The 16,204-nt window shown below is 29.6% G+C and overlaps 1 protein-coding gene across 1 annotated transcript; it reads right to left on the reverse strand.

Moving 5' to 3' along the window:
• Positions 1 to 6,036: 6,036 nt before the first annotated feature.
• LOC149880754 (uncharacterized) lies at positions 6,037 to 12,567 on the reverse strand. Its single transcript, XM_090069814.1, has 2 exons — positions 12,309 to 12,567; positions 6,037 to 7,893 (listed from the first exon to the last, which is right to left on the reverse strand). Exon 2 carries the CDS (start codon positions 7,456 to 7,458, stop codon positions 6,517 to 6,519), a length of 942 nt encoding a protein of 313 aa, XP_089925940.1. The 5' UTR covers positions 7,459 to 7,893; positions 12,309 to 12,567; the 3' UTR covers positions 6,037 to 6,516.
• Positions 12,568 to 16,204: the final 3,637 nt, after the last annotated feature.

The following is a 16,204-nucleotide window of genomic DNA, read 5'->3' on the forward strand; positions in this document are numbered from 1 at the left end:
AAATTTTAACTATCAAACTAATATGCAAGGTTTTACGGATTTTAAAATTAAATTACTTCAGAAAGTAATCAAGTAAGGTTCTGAAATTAATTTTCATAAAGACGAGAACAATTTATTTATTTTTTAATTTCAATTTTTTTGTGCTAAATATGTAATGAACTGTTTGGCAATTTTACTACTTTTTTGTTCAAAAAGTATTGACGCTTTTTTATGAAAAACTGACTTGAATAAATATATTTCAATATATATGTATAATACAAAGGACAAAAAAGGATTAAAATACAAATGGAATTACGAAAAGAATCCTGTACATGGGTTGTGAAGAAGCTTGGCATTAAAAAACTTATCAAAAGCTCTGCTTACAAAAATCTATTGAAAAAAGGGTTTCTTTAACCCTTTAACAGTCCGCGCGTTTTCTTAAAAACGGTCGCTATAAGTTTTGCGTTTTTTTTGAAGTGGTCTCTAAATGTCCCGGCTATTTAAAAACTTCGTTTTTTTACTTTTAATTTAAAAAAATGTTTTTACTATTTTAACACTATTAAACACAAAACAACACTATTATTCATGTACAAGAATTTTTAACCATACTATAATAATAGAAAATGTTTATAAAAAATAAGTTCTAACATTCAGTCTTTGTGTGAAAAGTCATAAAACATGGAGCTGCACAAAGTCCAACATCACATTCTATGCATCACACATCACAGTCCTACATCATATTCTAGCTCTTAAAACATTTTTAGCCCCATCAATAGAGCAAGTTGAAATGGTATAAACATCCTTTTTATCTTTCCAATGTGTTATCATGATATTTGTTTTTTCTTCGTAAAGAACTTTGCGTTCATTTTTATTTAACTTTTCATGGATAGAAATAGGTAAACCTTTTCTGTTTTTTCGAAGTGTTCCTATGGTATCTGTAGATCATAGCAATAATACTAATAAAAGGTCATAGGAAGAATACCAGCTGTCAACGTAAAGTTTGTAACCCTGATCAAGTAAGCCATTTATAAGAAACATAAAAATTTTTGTTGCAACGTAGCGATAATCTGAACTTAGAGTATTAGTCAGCTCAGATCCTATATATAAAATGGATTTCCATGCACATCCTGAATCTGACTCGCATAATGAAAAAGTTTTTATACCAAATCTGGCACTTTTGCTGCGAATACAATGTTTCCAAAAAAGTCTTTATTTCCACAATAAAAGTGGCTCATCAATTGATATATTTTGTGTAGGTGTATACACCTCTTGGAATTATTTCGTCAAATAATCCCATACTGCGCTTATTTTGGATAAAACAGGATATTTATTTGGTAATGTGGTAGAATCAACAAAATGAATAAACTTATCGATTAACTTGAACTTGTTATAGGATAACAACCACTTAATACCAGCACTTGCAATTAATGGATTTGTGGTGTAATAAATTTCATACGTGGGCTTCCAAAGTACTCCTTGATGTAAAAAAATTGCAATATATTGTCTGACCTCTGAAACTGTCACAGGCAACCAACGCCTCATTCTGAATTTAACTGATAATTCATTTTTATTTATAGTTTGGGAAGCATATCGATTAGTTTCATTAAAAATAAACTCACAAATTTCATCTGTAAAGTAAAGCTCTAACAAATAAAGAGGATCATTTTTGACTATTTCCTGATTGCACCCAGAAATACCGGTAAATTTAAAGCGGTGAACTCTATTATTTGAAGATTCAGATTTCCAAATCAGTATGTATGAGCCAGGAAATACATTTTCTAGGGAAATGTCACTAGAACTAAGAGCATCGACCAATACAAGCATTTCTTCTTCTACACTTAACTCTAATATCTCTGGTTCGGAATTTTCTTCATCATAAACATCAGATAAACTATATTCTTTTTCTAAAACCTCACTCAACTCCTCGTTTTTATCGAATGTATAATTTTCTATTTCCTAGCGAGTAAATATTCGCTTTTTCGTTAATAATTTATGCACTGAAAAAACATGCTTGTGTGCCATATTTAAAATAAAAGTGATCACGTGCAAAAGTAAATTATTGAATAAAAAGCTTATTAATTATCCAGTAATAAATTTTGTGACGATTAGAAGTATAATTACTCATAAAAAGACAGAAATTATGAGGAGATACACTGAAACGTAATATTACGGCATGGACATTCAGGAACCACTTTTAGTTTGCGTAATATTACGGCATGGACATTTAGAAACCACTTTGGATTTGCGTATTATTACGGCATGGACTGTTAAAGGGTTAAGAGTTTTTGCGGTGTTAACTATTTTATCATTTCCACGCTGTTATTTTTTGTGAAAGCAGCCCGTTTTCATGCTAACGTAGAAGTAACTTTAGTTATATTAAATTATCAGTCGCATAAAATAGTTGAAATCTAAAAATTTTAAATTTGTTTAAACTTTAAAACATAAAACAAATTCTTTAAAGCAATATGAAAATAGTTATTACTTCTGAGTCAAACTTGATGCTTTGCCTATGGTAATAAATAAATTTGTAGCTTTTCCTATAGTATAATTGCTGAATAAGATAGTATCATAGCTTATACAGTAATTACGCTTATAGAACGACGCAAACATAACTTTAATCTGTCTAAATGCCATGATTTTTTTATATTCTGCTCGGTTAAGATATAGCAAAAAATATTATAAAATTTCATTCAAAAGGGGAATTTGTATCATGGAGTTGATACAGGACCAACAGCATCACTACCAGACACATTTACACGGTCCAACGCAGCTTTAGCTTTATTTACTTGATGTAAACCGAATGCAATACGGCTCTAAATCTTGATGATTAAACATCTGACAAACCTGCGAAAAACGCTAAATGCACAGACTCTTCTTATGATTTAGCAATACTGGCCCATTTCCTAAAGTCAGCCAAGATCACTTCAGCTTTCTCTCCGTCGCTTAATCTTCATTTTGTGATTAATTTGTATGTAGTGTGGGCATCTAGAGAAAATACTGCAAAAAATATACGCACGTCCACAATCGTACCTTTTTAATATTTCGAGGTAAAAGCATCCTATACTGAATGGGCAGCTTCTCTGAGAAGAATCTGAAATAGTAGTTCAAACTTTAGATTCCGATAATCAGCAATCACTTTTGTTCGTTGTATGCAAACTGTAGCATCCAAAATGCTATCATACGTTTTGAACATAGCAAACAATTTCAAACTTTGCCCAGTTAGCTTGCAGCTTGCAATGTTTCTCAAAAATATCAGAAAAACCAACTCATATCAGCAATTTACACATATTTACAATAATTTTCTAACAACTGTAAAAATTATTAACTCCTTAAGGCCATTAAACGTTCAGAAAATTTTCGCAACAGAACTGCAGGTAAATAAGAAATGTAAGCAAATAAAATGTCTGAAAATAAATGGAGTTCAAAACTACATTATCCCCTATTTCAGTTTGACAAGGATAAAAAAAATAGATGCGGAAATTAGTAAACTTGAAAATATACTACTCATTTCCAAACACTAAATAAAAAAGTAAATACAGTAAGTATTCTTCAAATGATGGAGTAATATTGAATATCATTCATATACCAGAAGGTTGTTTTGAGCTAGCATCTGCTAACAGTGATATGCCAAAACATATGGAGTGAAAGGTCTTTTTAATTACAATCAGTATTATATAAACATTTGAGTAAATCAAATAAAATTAAATCTTTGCAAATGTTGAAAATTATTTAAAAAAATATTTAAGTTGGTATCAAATTGATTATCAACTACACAATGCCCATGTCATGAGTTTTAGTTTCATATATCAAAAACAATATCAAATGCACACAAACAACGAAAAAACATATCATCTTAATGTCCGTTTGTTGCTAACAATGAGTGAAAATTTAAAAATAGGGTTTGAAACTTGATAATAAATTTTCTAAAAGAGTTGTTCAACTCATGGTTAATGATGATATATGGCGTGTGATTGATAAAAAGCCTACCGTTTTTAGAAAACTTAATCATCTTAACTTAAGTGATGTTTTAAGTTTTTGACATATTGGAAAACAAGCAGAATGAGCTGTAAATTTACTACCAGAAACAGATTTAGAATCATTTTTCTAGTAAAAATCACTTGATAAATTCGGTTTCAATCCAACCGCAATCAAATTTTAATGAAGAAGGAGCATCAACACCGTGAATAGAGCGAAACTTTGTTTAAAAGTATGGTAATACATTAAGGGCAGAATTAAACTTGAGTAACCGTAAAATAAAAAATGAAATATATCTAACTAGCGTACTTGATACTGCTGCTGAAATAAAGGTTGAAAACAATTCACTGTCTCTAAAAAACTCTGTAAATACCTACACATATGGGTTAATTAAAACGTTCATAAAGTTTTGAGTGTAACTGACCCAACTATTAATCAAGATTTTGCTACAAAAGAATTTGTTAAAAAAAAAGGCATTATTTATAAAAAATTCTGGAAGTATAATGAGTGGTAAGATCAACATGGAAACTAATAGAATAGCAAGTTTAGCATATCCTTCAGTTGATGAAGATGCATTTATTAGAGCTATTCTGATGAAAACGTTATTTGAATGTTAATGGTCAAAATAACTTATACTGATTTAAAAATAATACTTGGCAAACTTAGCTGAATGTCAATATTTAATTGATAGAGGTATGAGTACAGAGTTAACTATGATAGAGACAAGAAAGATATCCGCATTTTTAAGTAGAATTCTTACTGGCTTGAGTGCAATACTATGCCTTACTGCAAATCAGCTGAACAGACGTTCAGATAGGAATAATGAGCGATATTACATACATTTCAGTGGAAATAATTCTGCAAGATTTCTATCAGCAATAAATTTAAACCCTGTTTTTGGTGTAGCTGATTTCGTTAATATACTTATGGTATACAGATTAAAGATATATACTGCAAATAGTTACGTCGTAAGAACTTGTTTATTCTCTCACGATGATGGCGCATAATATTAAATCTTTTCTTATAAATCTTAAAGTAGTTAATGGTTCCAGGAAATAATAATCATTCGCTGGCGATTGGAAGTGGTCTTGTTTAAAATAATGCTCCTATTGCAATTAATAAACTAAAGCAAATGCTTGAGCTTTAAGTTAATTAACATGTTTATATATTGTGACCTTCTTATTTGTTCATCAGCTCATTCCGTGTGATACGATTGAAAACGGTTTGATTACTTTACTTGCCCACCCTTAAAAAGTATGCAAATACCATTTGTTGGGTTAAACCCAACAGGACTCGTAACGCTCGATGAAAGTGTAAAAATTTTTACACTTTATAAAAGTCTTTTAAGTAATGATGATCATATATAAGCACAGTATTTAACTTTTTGCTGAAAATTTTTAGTGGGTTATTGTTCTAATATAAATAAGCACTGAGCTTGAAATTGTGCGAAATACTACATGAAGCATTTAAATGACGATGAGTAATTAATTTCATTTGAATAATTTTTCACATTTAATAGCAGTATTTCCTTTTTATTTTACTATGATCAAATATACTAGTCTTACCTCATGGTACTTATACCCACTTTAAAATAACAGTTTATTCGCACCTGCACCTTTGCACTCTTTACAATCATTTTTAGCTTTCAGGTTAATGCGAAATCCATTAGCATCTTTACCCTCACTCAAGCATACCCAACATTTTGCACTTCATACGTGCTGAAATCTTTTTTTATCTTTATTTGCTATTACATTATTCCTTAAGAAATTTACAGCTTTAACTTTTTTCCATCATTAATATATATTCGTCTATTTGGTCAGCTTAGAATTATTTTGTTTTATCTGTCATGAATGTTGGGAGAAAAGGAGATATTAATTTTAGTAACAAATAATTACTTTTAAAATAAGTTATATTTTTTAAAATAATGTTTTCATATTTAAAACATTAAAAGCAAAAATTCTCAAAAATGAATAACTCACCAGCCCTGTTAAGCCCATTTCGAGGAATTATTTAAGCTATCCCTAAGACACTTAAGAGTAACTGTTTTCTTTATAAACTTGATAAAACTTTTTCCATCAGATTGTGAAGTATACAACTTAAAAACTCCATTCCCCTTTTAAAACCGCGTCATTTTAACGCATTAAATACATTAAAACCGTACATGCATTAACAACTACGTATATTAACACCCAAACGCTTTTAACACTTTACATACTTAACACCTATAAACACGTTAATTGCATATTAAAGACGGCATTGACGACACCATAATGCTCATGATTGATTGAAACTCTAACATTAAGTGATATAAAAACTACCATTAAATAATCAAAACAAAAAATCTGACATCTTCTATTACATTAACTGATATTGTCAAAGTGAAATCTAACGTATTTGTATATGCACATTGCAATCTGAGACTTTGTATTTAATCTATACACAAATTCAACTCTTAAATCTTATTTTGGCATATTTTCTACTTTACTAAATATATTTTACTTCTTTCAAAAGAATTTAGCGTATGAGCATGCATCTTTCAAACAATACCATTTCGCTAAACTTCTACAATATTTCAAACATTCTTTCAGCAATTTCGATTTGCTGTTTTTCATTTAAGCAACTTGCAATCAAGTGTCTATGAGAAAAAGTTTCTGCATGTTTCTCTCCTTGAATCTCTTTTCGCATTATTTCTACATCTCTGAACATTTTTTCAGCGTCATCGAGTTGTTGTTTTCCATATAAACACTGTGCAATCATATATTTAGCGTATATTGTTTCTTCATTTTTCTCTCCTAAAACCTCTCTTCGGATTATTTCTACGTCTCTGAACATTTTTTCAGCATCATTGAGTTGTTGTTTTCCATATAAACACTGTGCAATCATATGTTTAACATTTATTGTTTCTGCATGTTTCTCTCCTAAAACCTCTTTCCGCATTATTTCAACATCTCTGAACATTATTTCAGCGTCATCGAGTTGTTGTTTTCCATATAAACACTGTGCAATCATATATTTAGCGTATATTGTTTCTTCATTTTTCTCTCCTAAAACCTCTCTTCGGATTATTTCTACGTCTCTGAACATTTTTTCAGCATCATTGAGTTGTTGTTTTCCATATAAACTCTGTGCAATCATATGTTTAACATTTATTGTTTCTGCATGTTTCTCTCCTAAAACCTCTTTCCGCATTATTTCAATATCTCTGAACATTATTTCAGCGTCATCGAGTTGTTGTTTTCCATATAAACACTGTGCAACCATATATTTAGCGTATATTGTTTCTTCATTTTTCTCTCCTAAAACCTCTCTTCGGATTATTTCTACGTCTCTGAACATTTTTTCAGCATCATTGAGTTGTTGTTTTCCATATAAACACTGTGCAACCATATGTTTAGCATACATTGTGTCTGGATCTTTTTCTCCTAATACTTCTTTTCGTATTATTTCGACATATGTAAAAATTTTTTCAGCTTTGTCGAATAGTTGTTTTTTATATAAACACATTGCAATCCAGTATTTAATATGTAGTGTTTCTAGATGTTTCTCTCCAAATATTTCTTTTCGTATTATTTCGACATCTCTGAAAATGTTTTCAGCATCGTCGAATTGTTTTTTTTTTATATAAGCATAATGCAATCTGGTGTTTAGTACGTCGAGTTTCTCGATGTTTTTCTCCTAATGTTTCTTTTTGTATTATTTCTACATCTCTAAACATTTTTTCAGCATTTTCTATTTCTTCTTTTTTAAATAAGCACATTGCAATCCAGTATTTAGTACATAGTGTTTCTACATGTTTCTCTCCCAATTGTTCTATTAGCAAATATTCTACATCTCTATACAATTTTTCAGCCTCATCAAATTGTTTTTTTTTATATAATTGACGTGCTTCACAACTTTTTATATTCAGCGCGTTTGCATGCCTCTTTCGATCTTCGTGTTCTGTTAAATAAAAAGAGGAGGACTTTAATTTTTGTGAAAATTAAAGTATATTTTTTATATAAATATACTGCTAAAAGAAGACCAATCAAAATGTTTTTAAAGTTTAAAAAATCAGAATTCAAAAACACATTTTAAAGCCAAATACTTTCGCTTCTCTTCTTAAATGATAACTTTGATTTATTTTGTTGTATTATTACTTATTTGCATTTCCTTGAATATTAATGTTTAAAATATTAAACTTAATAAATTTCTTGAATTATTTGCTACAAAGGGTGCGAGTGTATGTTTAGCTATCAATGGTGTGAAGATGTATGATTTAATATCACTGGATATTTGCTAAAGCTGGATAAGCAAGATTAAAATATTAAAGTTAATAAATTTCTTGAATTATTTTGGTAAACTAATGATAAACAAAAAATAAACTCTATTGGTGTCTTCTAAGATGACGGAAATGAGTTTTCCCTTTAAGTTCTTTAAGAATATCACCACTTTGCATGGTCAAGGTTGATCCGAAAAGATATTAGTTCAATCACTTATTCAGAGATGCACGTTACATAATCACTTTAAGGCGAACACAAATGTTAAAACTCATGTTAGGCAACTTAAGTTAAAATTGAAGTACACTGAGTCTAAATACCAGTTTGAAAAGAATATAATGGAAAATGGAATATGAGAAAAACAAACATCAGCCAAGATTTGTCACAGGAAGTTCTTCTACACTAAAGCGATCCCTCAGTGGTGCAAAAAAGGATTGATACTTAAGACAAGCTCAATACATTCAACTTAAATCTTCCAGTATACTGTTAAATTGGGCTTTAGTTTATAATTATGTTTATCCCAAATGCTAACTATGCACGCTAGAAAATTAGTAAAATATTGCTTACCCACGATTTTAAGTTTTTTATTAAATTAATATTTTACCAACAAATAAAGTTTTTTGTTAAATTAACATTTTTAAAAAATGAGAATACTTAATATTCCAATGTTCGTTATCATTACTCGACTAAACACAATCACAAAGTCGAAGTTACTTTGTTACACAGGTGACTTGAATTTCTAATCTTCGTGCAAGATTTTATTTAAAGTTAATGAACAAATTATTATGGCTAACATACGACTAATTATCTAATCATAACTAAAGTAGTGCAGAGAGCAAAGTCGTTTCATTACGAAATAATGAATAAAGAGTTTCTTAGTCAGTTTTTAGAGTTTAACTCCGAAAAAAAGACATTCTTTCTTCCACGGATGTAAAATTCCCATAATTGGCACGTTTGCCGCATTTTTTTAATCTTTGATTGTGCTCCTGAATATAATTGCAGCAGCGTCATTTCCACTAAAAACATACTTACAAGTTTGTGAGCAAAGGCATTCATAAGAGCTGCTATTACAAGAATGTTGTTTGAAAATTTGCATTTTACAAACAAGTTCATCAAATTCATTTATTACATCGATTGTTGTATTAATCGATGAAACTTCGTAAATCTCAAGAGTATTTCTGTAAAAGTTTTTTATGAGTAGTTTCATGTTTGAAACATTAAGACGTTTGGTTGAGTTTTTTGAACTCAAAACAAAAAGCAATATTTAAATCTTTCTAATTATCCCTTTGATCAATGAGAAAGCCCGTTTTGTAAAGAAATTATTTTCCCAATTTCGTTACACCCTGAATTCATAATTCAACCGTGAGATTTTGCTAAATGCCTCTTCTTATTTTTTGAAAAGAGAAATAATGATCTCCAGTTTTCTCTTTTCTTGAAATATTGAGAACTGTGTATTAAACTTTTTAAATATTTTTAAACTTCATTGACAAACAAGTTCACTTGCAGCATAGTTTTTATTTATTATATGAATTCTTCTTTACTTTTTTTTTTTTTTTATTGAATAGTTAAAAACCTTGGCAACGATCTATATAATAATTCAAAAGAGAGTGAAATATCTGACATTGAAAAACTTTTTAGTAAGCATCATATATATATTAGCTTACAAAAATGGTTACCCATTTTAGTAAGATATAGTTTTATTGAAATACTTACACTAAACTTTTGAACCAAATACTTAAGGCAAAAGTTTGCAAGAGTGAAGTTTTGTGACAAATTTCCTTTATTGTTCATAACATTAAAGTAGGATACCTCGTTTTTGGATTATTGCATATTTTTATGGCATAGCCTGAAAAGCAAAAATGAAAACAGCTTTGCGATAATAAATGGAGTTAAAATGGACAGTTTTCTATAGCTCAATATTTATTTTTTAAACGATTCAGCTTCTTTTCAATTCTCTTTTTTTAACAAAAATATAACAGACCCTCTGCATTATCAATGCAGATTAGAGCAACACAAATTTAAGTGCCATTTTTTTTATATACAGAATTAAAAATAAAAACAATTGAGAAGGTAAATAAAAAGAAATAAAGGTAAATAAAGAGGAATAAAAAAAAAAAAAACCAAAGAAAAATAAACCAAATATTCTGTTAATAAGCAATTAAAAAGTATTATAAGACCACATCTTTGAAGGTACTTTTCTCTATTAAGCTAATTCTTTCTCATTTATTCTGTCGAGAGTCTGTCCTCAGCCGAATTGAGCTCTAGAATGACACGATAAACAAGTAGTGACTGTTTGCTAGCGCTCAATCTGTAATACTCTTTATGCATTACTTATGCCTTTTGCCTGATGTTACTGAAAAAATAGAAGCAGAAAACAATACAATTCCGGAAATCTTTACTGGATTTCAATAATCAATCAAACCATCATTAAAAGCGTTTCAAATTTTAATGAAAAAAGTTGATCTCATTTGAGAAAACTTCCAAGTACGTCTTCGTTTCTTACATGCCAACCTAATGTTCGTAAGGTCAAAAGGTGTGGATTTTATTCGTGAAAAGAGAAAGTAAAACTTCTCTGCATCAAGCAAATTCTTTTAGTGTTTAGCAATTAAAGTTGAATGAAGACACCACGAAAGCTTCTTGTCGCCATAGTTAATTGTTGACGTATATTACGCACAGGGGGCTGTTTCTTTTATCATAAACTGAGCTAAAGTTTTTTAATGTTGCTTTTTACCTCCTTAAACTCCCTTAGTCAGATGACGCTGTAAATTTCCTTGTAAATCGTTTTCGCAGTGTAACGGGCGATGCGTTTTTCGCATTGTAACGGGCATTTGTTTTGGGACAAACTTTAATTTTTCTTCTTACTTAAACAATCGATGCTCATGCAAAAGAGTTTATGGAATCTTTATTATACTAAAAGATTGAAATTTTTGAATGTATTGTTAAATATATTTATTTAAAATAAGTTTAAATGCTGTAGAATGAGTCTTTTTAAAAGCGTCTTTAAACTTTACTCTTTGTGAAAAATCTACATATTAAAAAAGTGGATTCATAAATCATTTTAAAAGGTGGAAGAGATTTTAAGTATTTTTGAGTTATCATAGAAATACTTTCTATGATAACTTAAAAATACTTAAAACTGAATTTATTTGGTTTTGAAAAAAAGCGCTCTAATCACTTGACTCTTTCAAATAGAGAAAACAAAATCAACCTTAAAGACTTGTAAACAATCGAAGTGGAATCAGTCAAAATACTTAAAACTGAAGTTTGAGTCTTACGTTTGGATTAATTGATTTTCAATTAAAACAAGGACAAATGGTTGTCAATTGAAAAAATGAGTATTCAATATAGAAAACGCAAAAAGACTCCCAAATACATTAAAGTACAATAAAAGCAGAGAAAAGTAGCGATACACTTGTTAACCAGCTCTAGAAAAGGAAATCACTGTTGGTTATCGATGCTGAAAAATACTTTTGTTTTGCAGATGATAACGTACTTTGAATTTCTAAATACAACATGAACATCAAAGAAACATGCCCAGAAAATGCTCGTTGAGAAATAGAAAATGTTGAAACATTGTTAATGTTGATAATCGTATATGGTTGTGGTATGTGCGAGCCATTGTTTCGTTCCTTTAAGAGTATGGCAATACACAAATCTATATAAATGAATGTTTATTGGTTTGAACTTTTCAGACTTTCTTATGGAAAGTCTTAAAACAAATTAAAATATATTGCGGATAGTTTTTTCATATAACAAATAACTGATTTTTCTTCAAGTAAAAATATAAAAATATGAAGATTGGAAACTCATGAAAAAACGGTTATATTGAATAAGTTATCTTCGATTTTGCTTAGGTTGATGGGCTAAAATTGAAAAACTTTACGTTTGCGGTAAAAAATAAAAATATTGGCATGCTATTAATTTAACATTTAAGTAAAGAAAATGTTAAGTTAAGTAACTTCCCCGTTAAAACTTGATTCGCACAGAAATCACATTCTGAACAAGAAATCATTAAATAACGGTTAAGAAACTCTTTTACATAAAACAACAAAACCATATTAAAAAAATACAGCGCAAGAAAAATAGGGCTGCACTTACGAATCATTTGGATCTCATTAAAAATATCTGTTTTACCCATCAATCTAAGAGATTTTTCGACCACAGACATAACGCCGGAATGGCTTTGTAAAACGAGCAAGTTAAGTAGCTCGTCCATTTTAAGCTGATCGCTGTTTTTATTAAGATCGATGTTATCAATAGTAGCTTTTGAAAAACTAGCTTCTTCCGCAAACCTTTTCCACTCAGGAGCTATTTTATCAACCAAAATACATTTTATTCTTTGGTCCATGATGAATGTGTCTAAAACAAAAAAGATTTCTGCATGAGTTTTTTATTATTAATTCATTCATTTTCTAAAATGGATTTTTGATCTTTTTTTTAAACTGACATTTTAAAAACTTTTTAATAATAATACTCAACTGTTGAAATACCCTATGTTGAAATGTACTTAAAATTAGAAGTGATAGGCTAGATTATCTTTCCAAGAGTTACATCATACGTATTTGACTCCTAGTACAGATGTGGAACGTAAATAAATACGGATCAAACTGAGCCGTTTGGTTTTGGAAGAGGGTTTGAATAGAAGTAGAAAAATGAAATAAAACATAGATTTTCTAAAAATGACCATTATTCAGATCAAATTTACTTATCGCTGTTTGACAATATCACCATGGTAGTTGTTTTAATAGAGAAAGATGCGTCTGTGTTGATCAGTTAACAGAAAACAGTTTAAATGATACCATTAAAAGAAGAAATTAGAAACAATGTCACAATATATAATATAAAAGTTCAAAAATGAAATGTGTTTTGTTTAAAATAGAAAAGGAATGTAACCATGTAATTAACATATCCAATATAAATAAACTACACAAAATTTCTACAAAAGATTTTTATTGTGGGGCAAAAATTAATTTTCCAATTTATTATATAAAATTTTTATAAACGTATAATATGTATAGTTGTAAAAAAAACTAGCGCATAATAAGGTATTTAAGGAAAAGCTAACTAAATACTGAAAAATGCAAATTAAGTTGAAGCCATCTTACCTTATGATAAAAGCAAGATGGTTTTAGCTAAACTTGTTTATACATAGCTCACAGTAAAAAATGTTGTTTTATCTTTTTCATATAATTCTGCACATGAATAAAGTACCCACCTGAGGCAATCACCTCTAAAAAGCCAATATTCAACATCAGTTTAGTACATTTTTCGGACAGTAAAAACAAAGAGTGCTTTCCTCTAACTATTTCAAAACTTTCCTCTTTTTCAATCCAAAAGTTTTTTTTCCATGTGGTTCAGCAGTTACTTTTTACTTTAATGCAAAACGATTTTTGTTTCCTATGTTATATATTTCCTTGATTTTTGATGAAGTTGGATCGTTTTGAATCAGGGTGTCTAATAGCGATGATTTATATGAAAAGATGGTCAGGATTGCAATTTTTCCTCTTTTCTTTGACAGTCTCGTTTATAATCCCTGCTTTGGTACTGGGATAATAAACCTTGAAGACACTTTTTCAAACAATGAGGTGGATTGCAAATAGATGAAGTTAAAGGCCTAGAGGAGGTGGATAGTTATGCTGATACATTCAGTATAATTTTCAACTTCGTTCAATCTTGCTGATATAAGCCATATCAAGGGGCTGCATTTGATGTGTGAAATGCGGAGGCAAAAACAAAAGAATTGCACCATTCTATCGCGCATGTTTTTCGATTTCATTCTTTTAGTAAAAGATTAATGTTCAGCTAAAAGAAGTAAAATTTGTGATATTACTTTTGCACCAGAATATTGAATAGTATTTTTTGAGCAAACAACAAGCAACTTTTTTTCTTATCCACCCACTTGAGTGACATTCAGACTAGGTACCTGGTTGTCTCTCATCCATTAATTCTGTCTTCATTCGTTTACGAGAATAAATTATTATGGACTGCATGTACCAACCTCTTGATAAAGAGCAAATAACTGCTATAACAAGCTGATCCTTATCAGCTAAAGTGAAAGAACCAACTTGTCTATAACCTTTGGTTAAAACAATGTTAGAGAGACACTTTGAAACTAAACATATACATGTTTCGTCACACTTCCAGATGTTTTCAACATGAAGCCTTCTTGTATCCTTAATAATCTTCAGTAAAGAAAAAGTGAATCAGCAGTCACTTGGTCAAAGCTCATGGCATGAGCTGCTAATGTAGCAACAGGTTGCTACGAGATAAATGTTTGGATAAATGTTTGGAATGTCTCTTCTTTAAAAGTATACTCAGTTGGTATCTAATGAATAACAATTACCATTTGTGATGACGTCATTGTTTTATATTTTTAGAAAGTGAACTCAAGATATACGCGGAATATATATGGTATATGGAGAACATAGATCTTCAGTCCAAATATTTACTTTGTGACATTTTTACTTTCATAAAAACATGATATATAATTATTCGATAACTCAAGTGATAATTCAAAACTAATCACTACTTTTTTGATTCATACTCATAACAAAGTTTATTTATAGAAGAACCAATTTGCTCCAGCACACCTATTTTGCACCAGCTTCCTCTATATAGTTTTGACACTTTGAAATATACTCAGTTAATAGAAGAAGAACTGATAATAATATCGCATCATGGATATTAAAATTACAAATATAGAGGGAAAATAACTGCAGCTCTAGCCATTACTTTAATATTACCAACAACGACCATTAAGATAACTTCCTTTTTAACTCCGTAATTTGCAACTACTTGTGTGTATGTTGAGATGATTGAGCAATAAGTGTATCTCTTTTAGCTGCTTTTGTGAGAAAGGAAGTGGATGAAATTGGAGTGGATGAATATGCAATTAGAACTTTCAAAAAAAGTGTGTAAACTTGTTTCTTTTGTGAATGCATAAAGACCCAGCAAGCACACAAAGTTGAAATAATGTTTATCGACGTTGATCAACGTTATTTCAACGGTGTTTCAAACTTGTGTGCTTGCTGGGGAGTTTCGTTTATGCCAGGCTATCCTTTATTAGTTAAAAAGAGAAATACATATGAGAAAATTTAGAGAATAATTAAAACGAATACAACAAAGATGATTGCTGAATACTAGTTTAAACCTCTATTTTTCGAAATAAATAGATTATGAAGATATTTGAAAAAAAAAATACGCAGCAACTGGCTCGCTTCCTAACGTTTTATCATGTAACTCGGTATTAAATCTACTTATCCATCCGGATAAAAAGATTTAACATCAGGTTACTTGAGAAAACATTATTTATGGTTACATGAAAGGCAGTATTTGACATTTTAGCATGAAAGTTTTAGTAGAAAAAAATTGATAATCTTGAATCATCGCAAATTACGTTTTTGAAAAGGAAAATTTCAATAATTAAAAGTTAATTATAGCTTAATAAAAAATATTAGACATTAGTTCGCTGTGTTTTATTACCAATGCATATATTACCACTTTTTTTTGTGCTAGTCAGAACTTGTCAAGTATTCTATATTGGTATTTTTCTCATAATAATGCGAATACCGCAAAAAACTTATTATCGGAAAAAAGAATTCGTTTACCCTATGCCCGTATGTTAGTGACTGCGTAAGTACATACGCATTTTATCAATCGTTGGTAGAGAGATTATCAAATGTGAAATGTGTTAAACGTAGCCATAAAAAAAGCTCATGAAAAATAATGACTGCAAATTAGTGCTATAAAACTAATTGCTTGTTACCTTTTTAACAGATTTTTTGTTCCTTTTCGTTTTATCTGACAATGACAACTTTATTTAATTTTTTTAATATTAGTACGATTGTAGTAAAATTTATCAAAATGCCACAATGGGATACTAAAGATCTGAGGGAATACTTTTAAAGAAGAATTCAATTGATTATTGTGATCATTAATCCATAAAGTAATAATGCGGTAATAACTCTCTTCGAACATCAATTGTTTGAAAATGA

The sequence above is a fragment of the Hydra viridissima genome, unplaced genomic scaffold, assembly GCF_058129835.1.
Source record: "Hydra viridissima isolate aposymbiotic clone 2 unplaced genomic scaffold, HvirCarnegie_v1 scaffold_12, whole genome shotgun sequence".
NCBI lineage: Eukaryota > Metazoa > Cnidaria > Hydrozoa > Anthoathecata > Hydridae > Hydra > Hydra viridissima.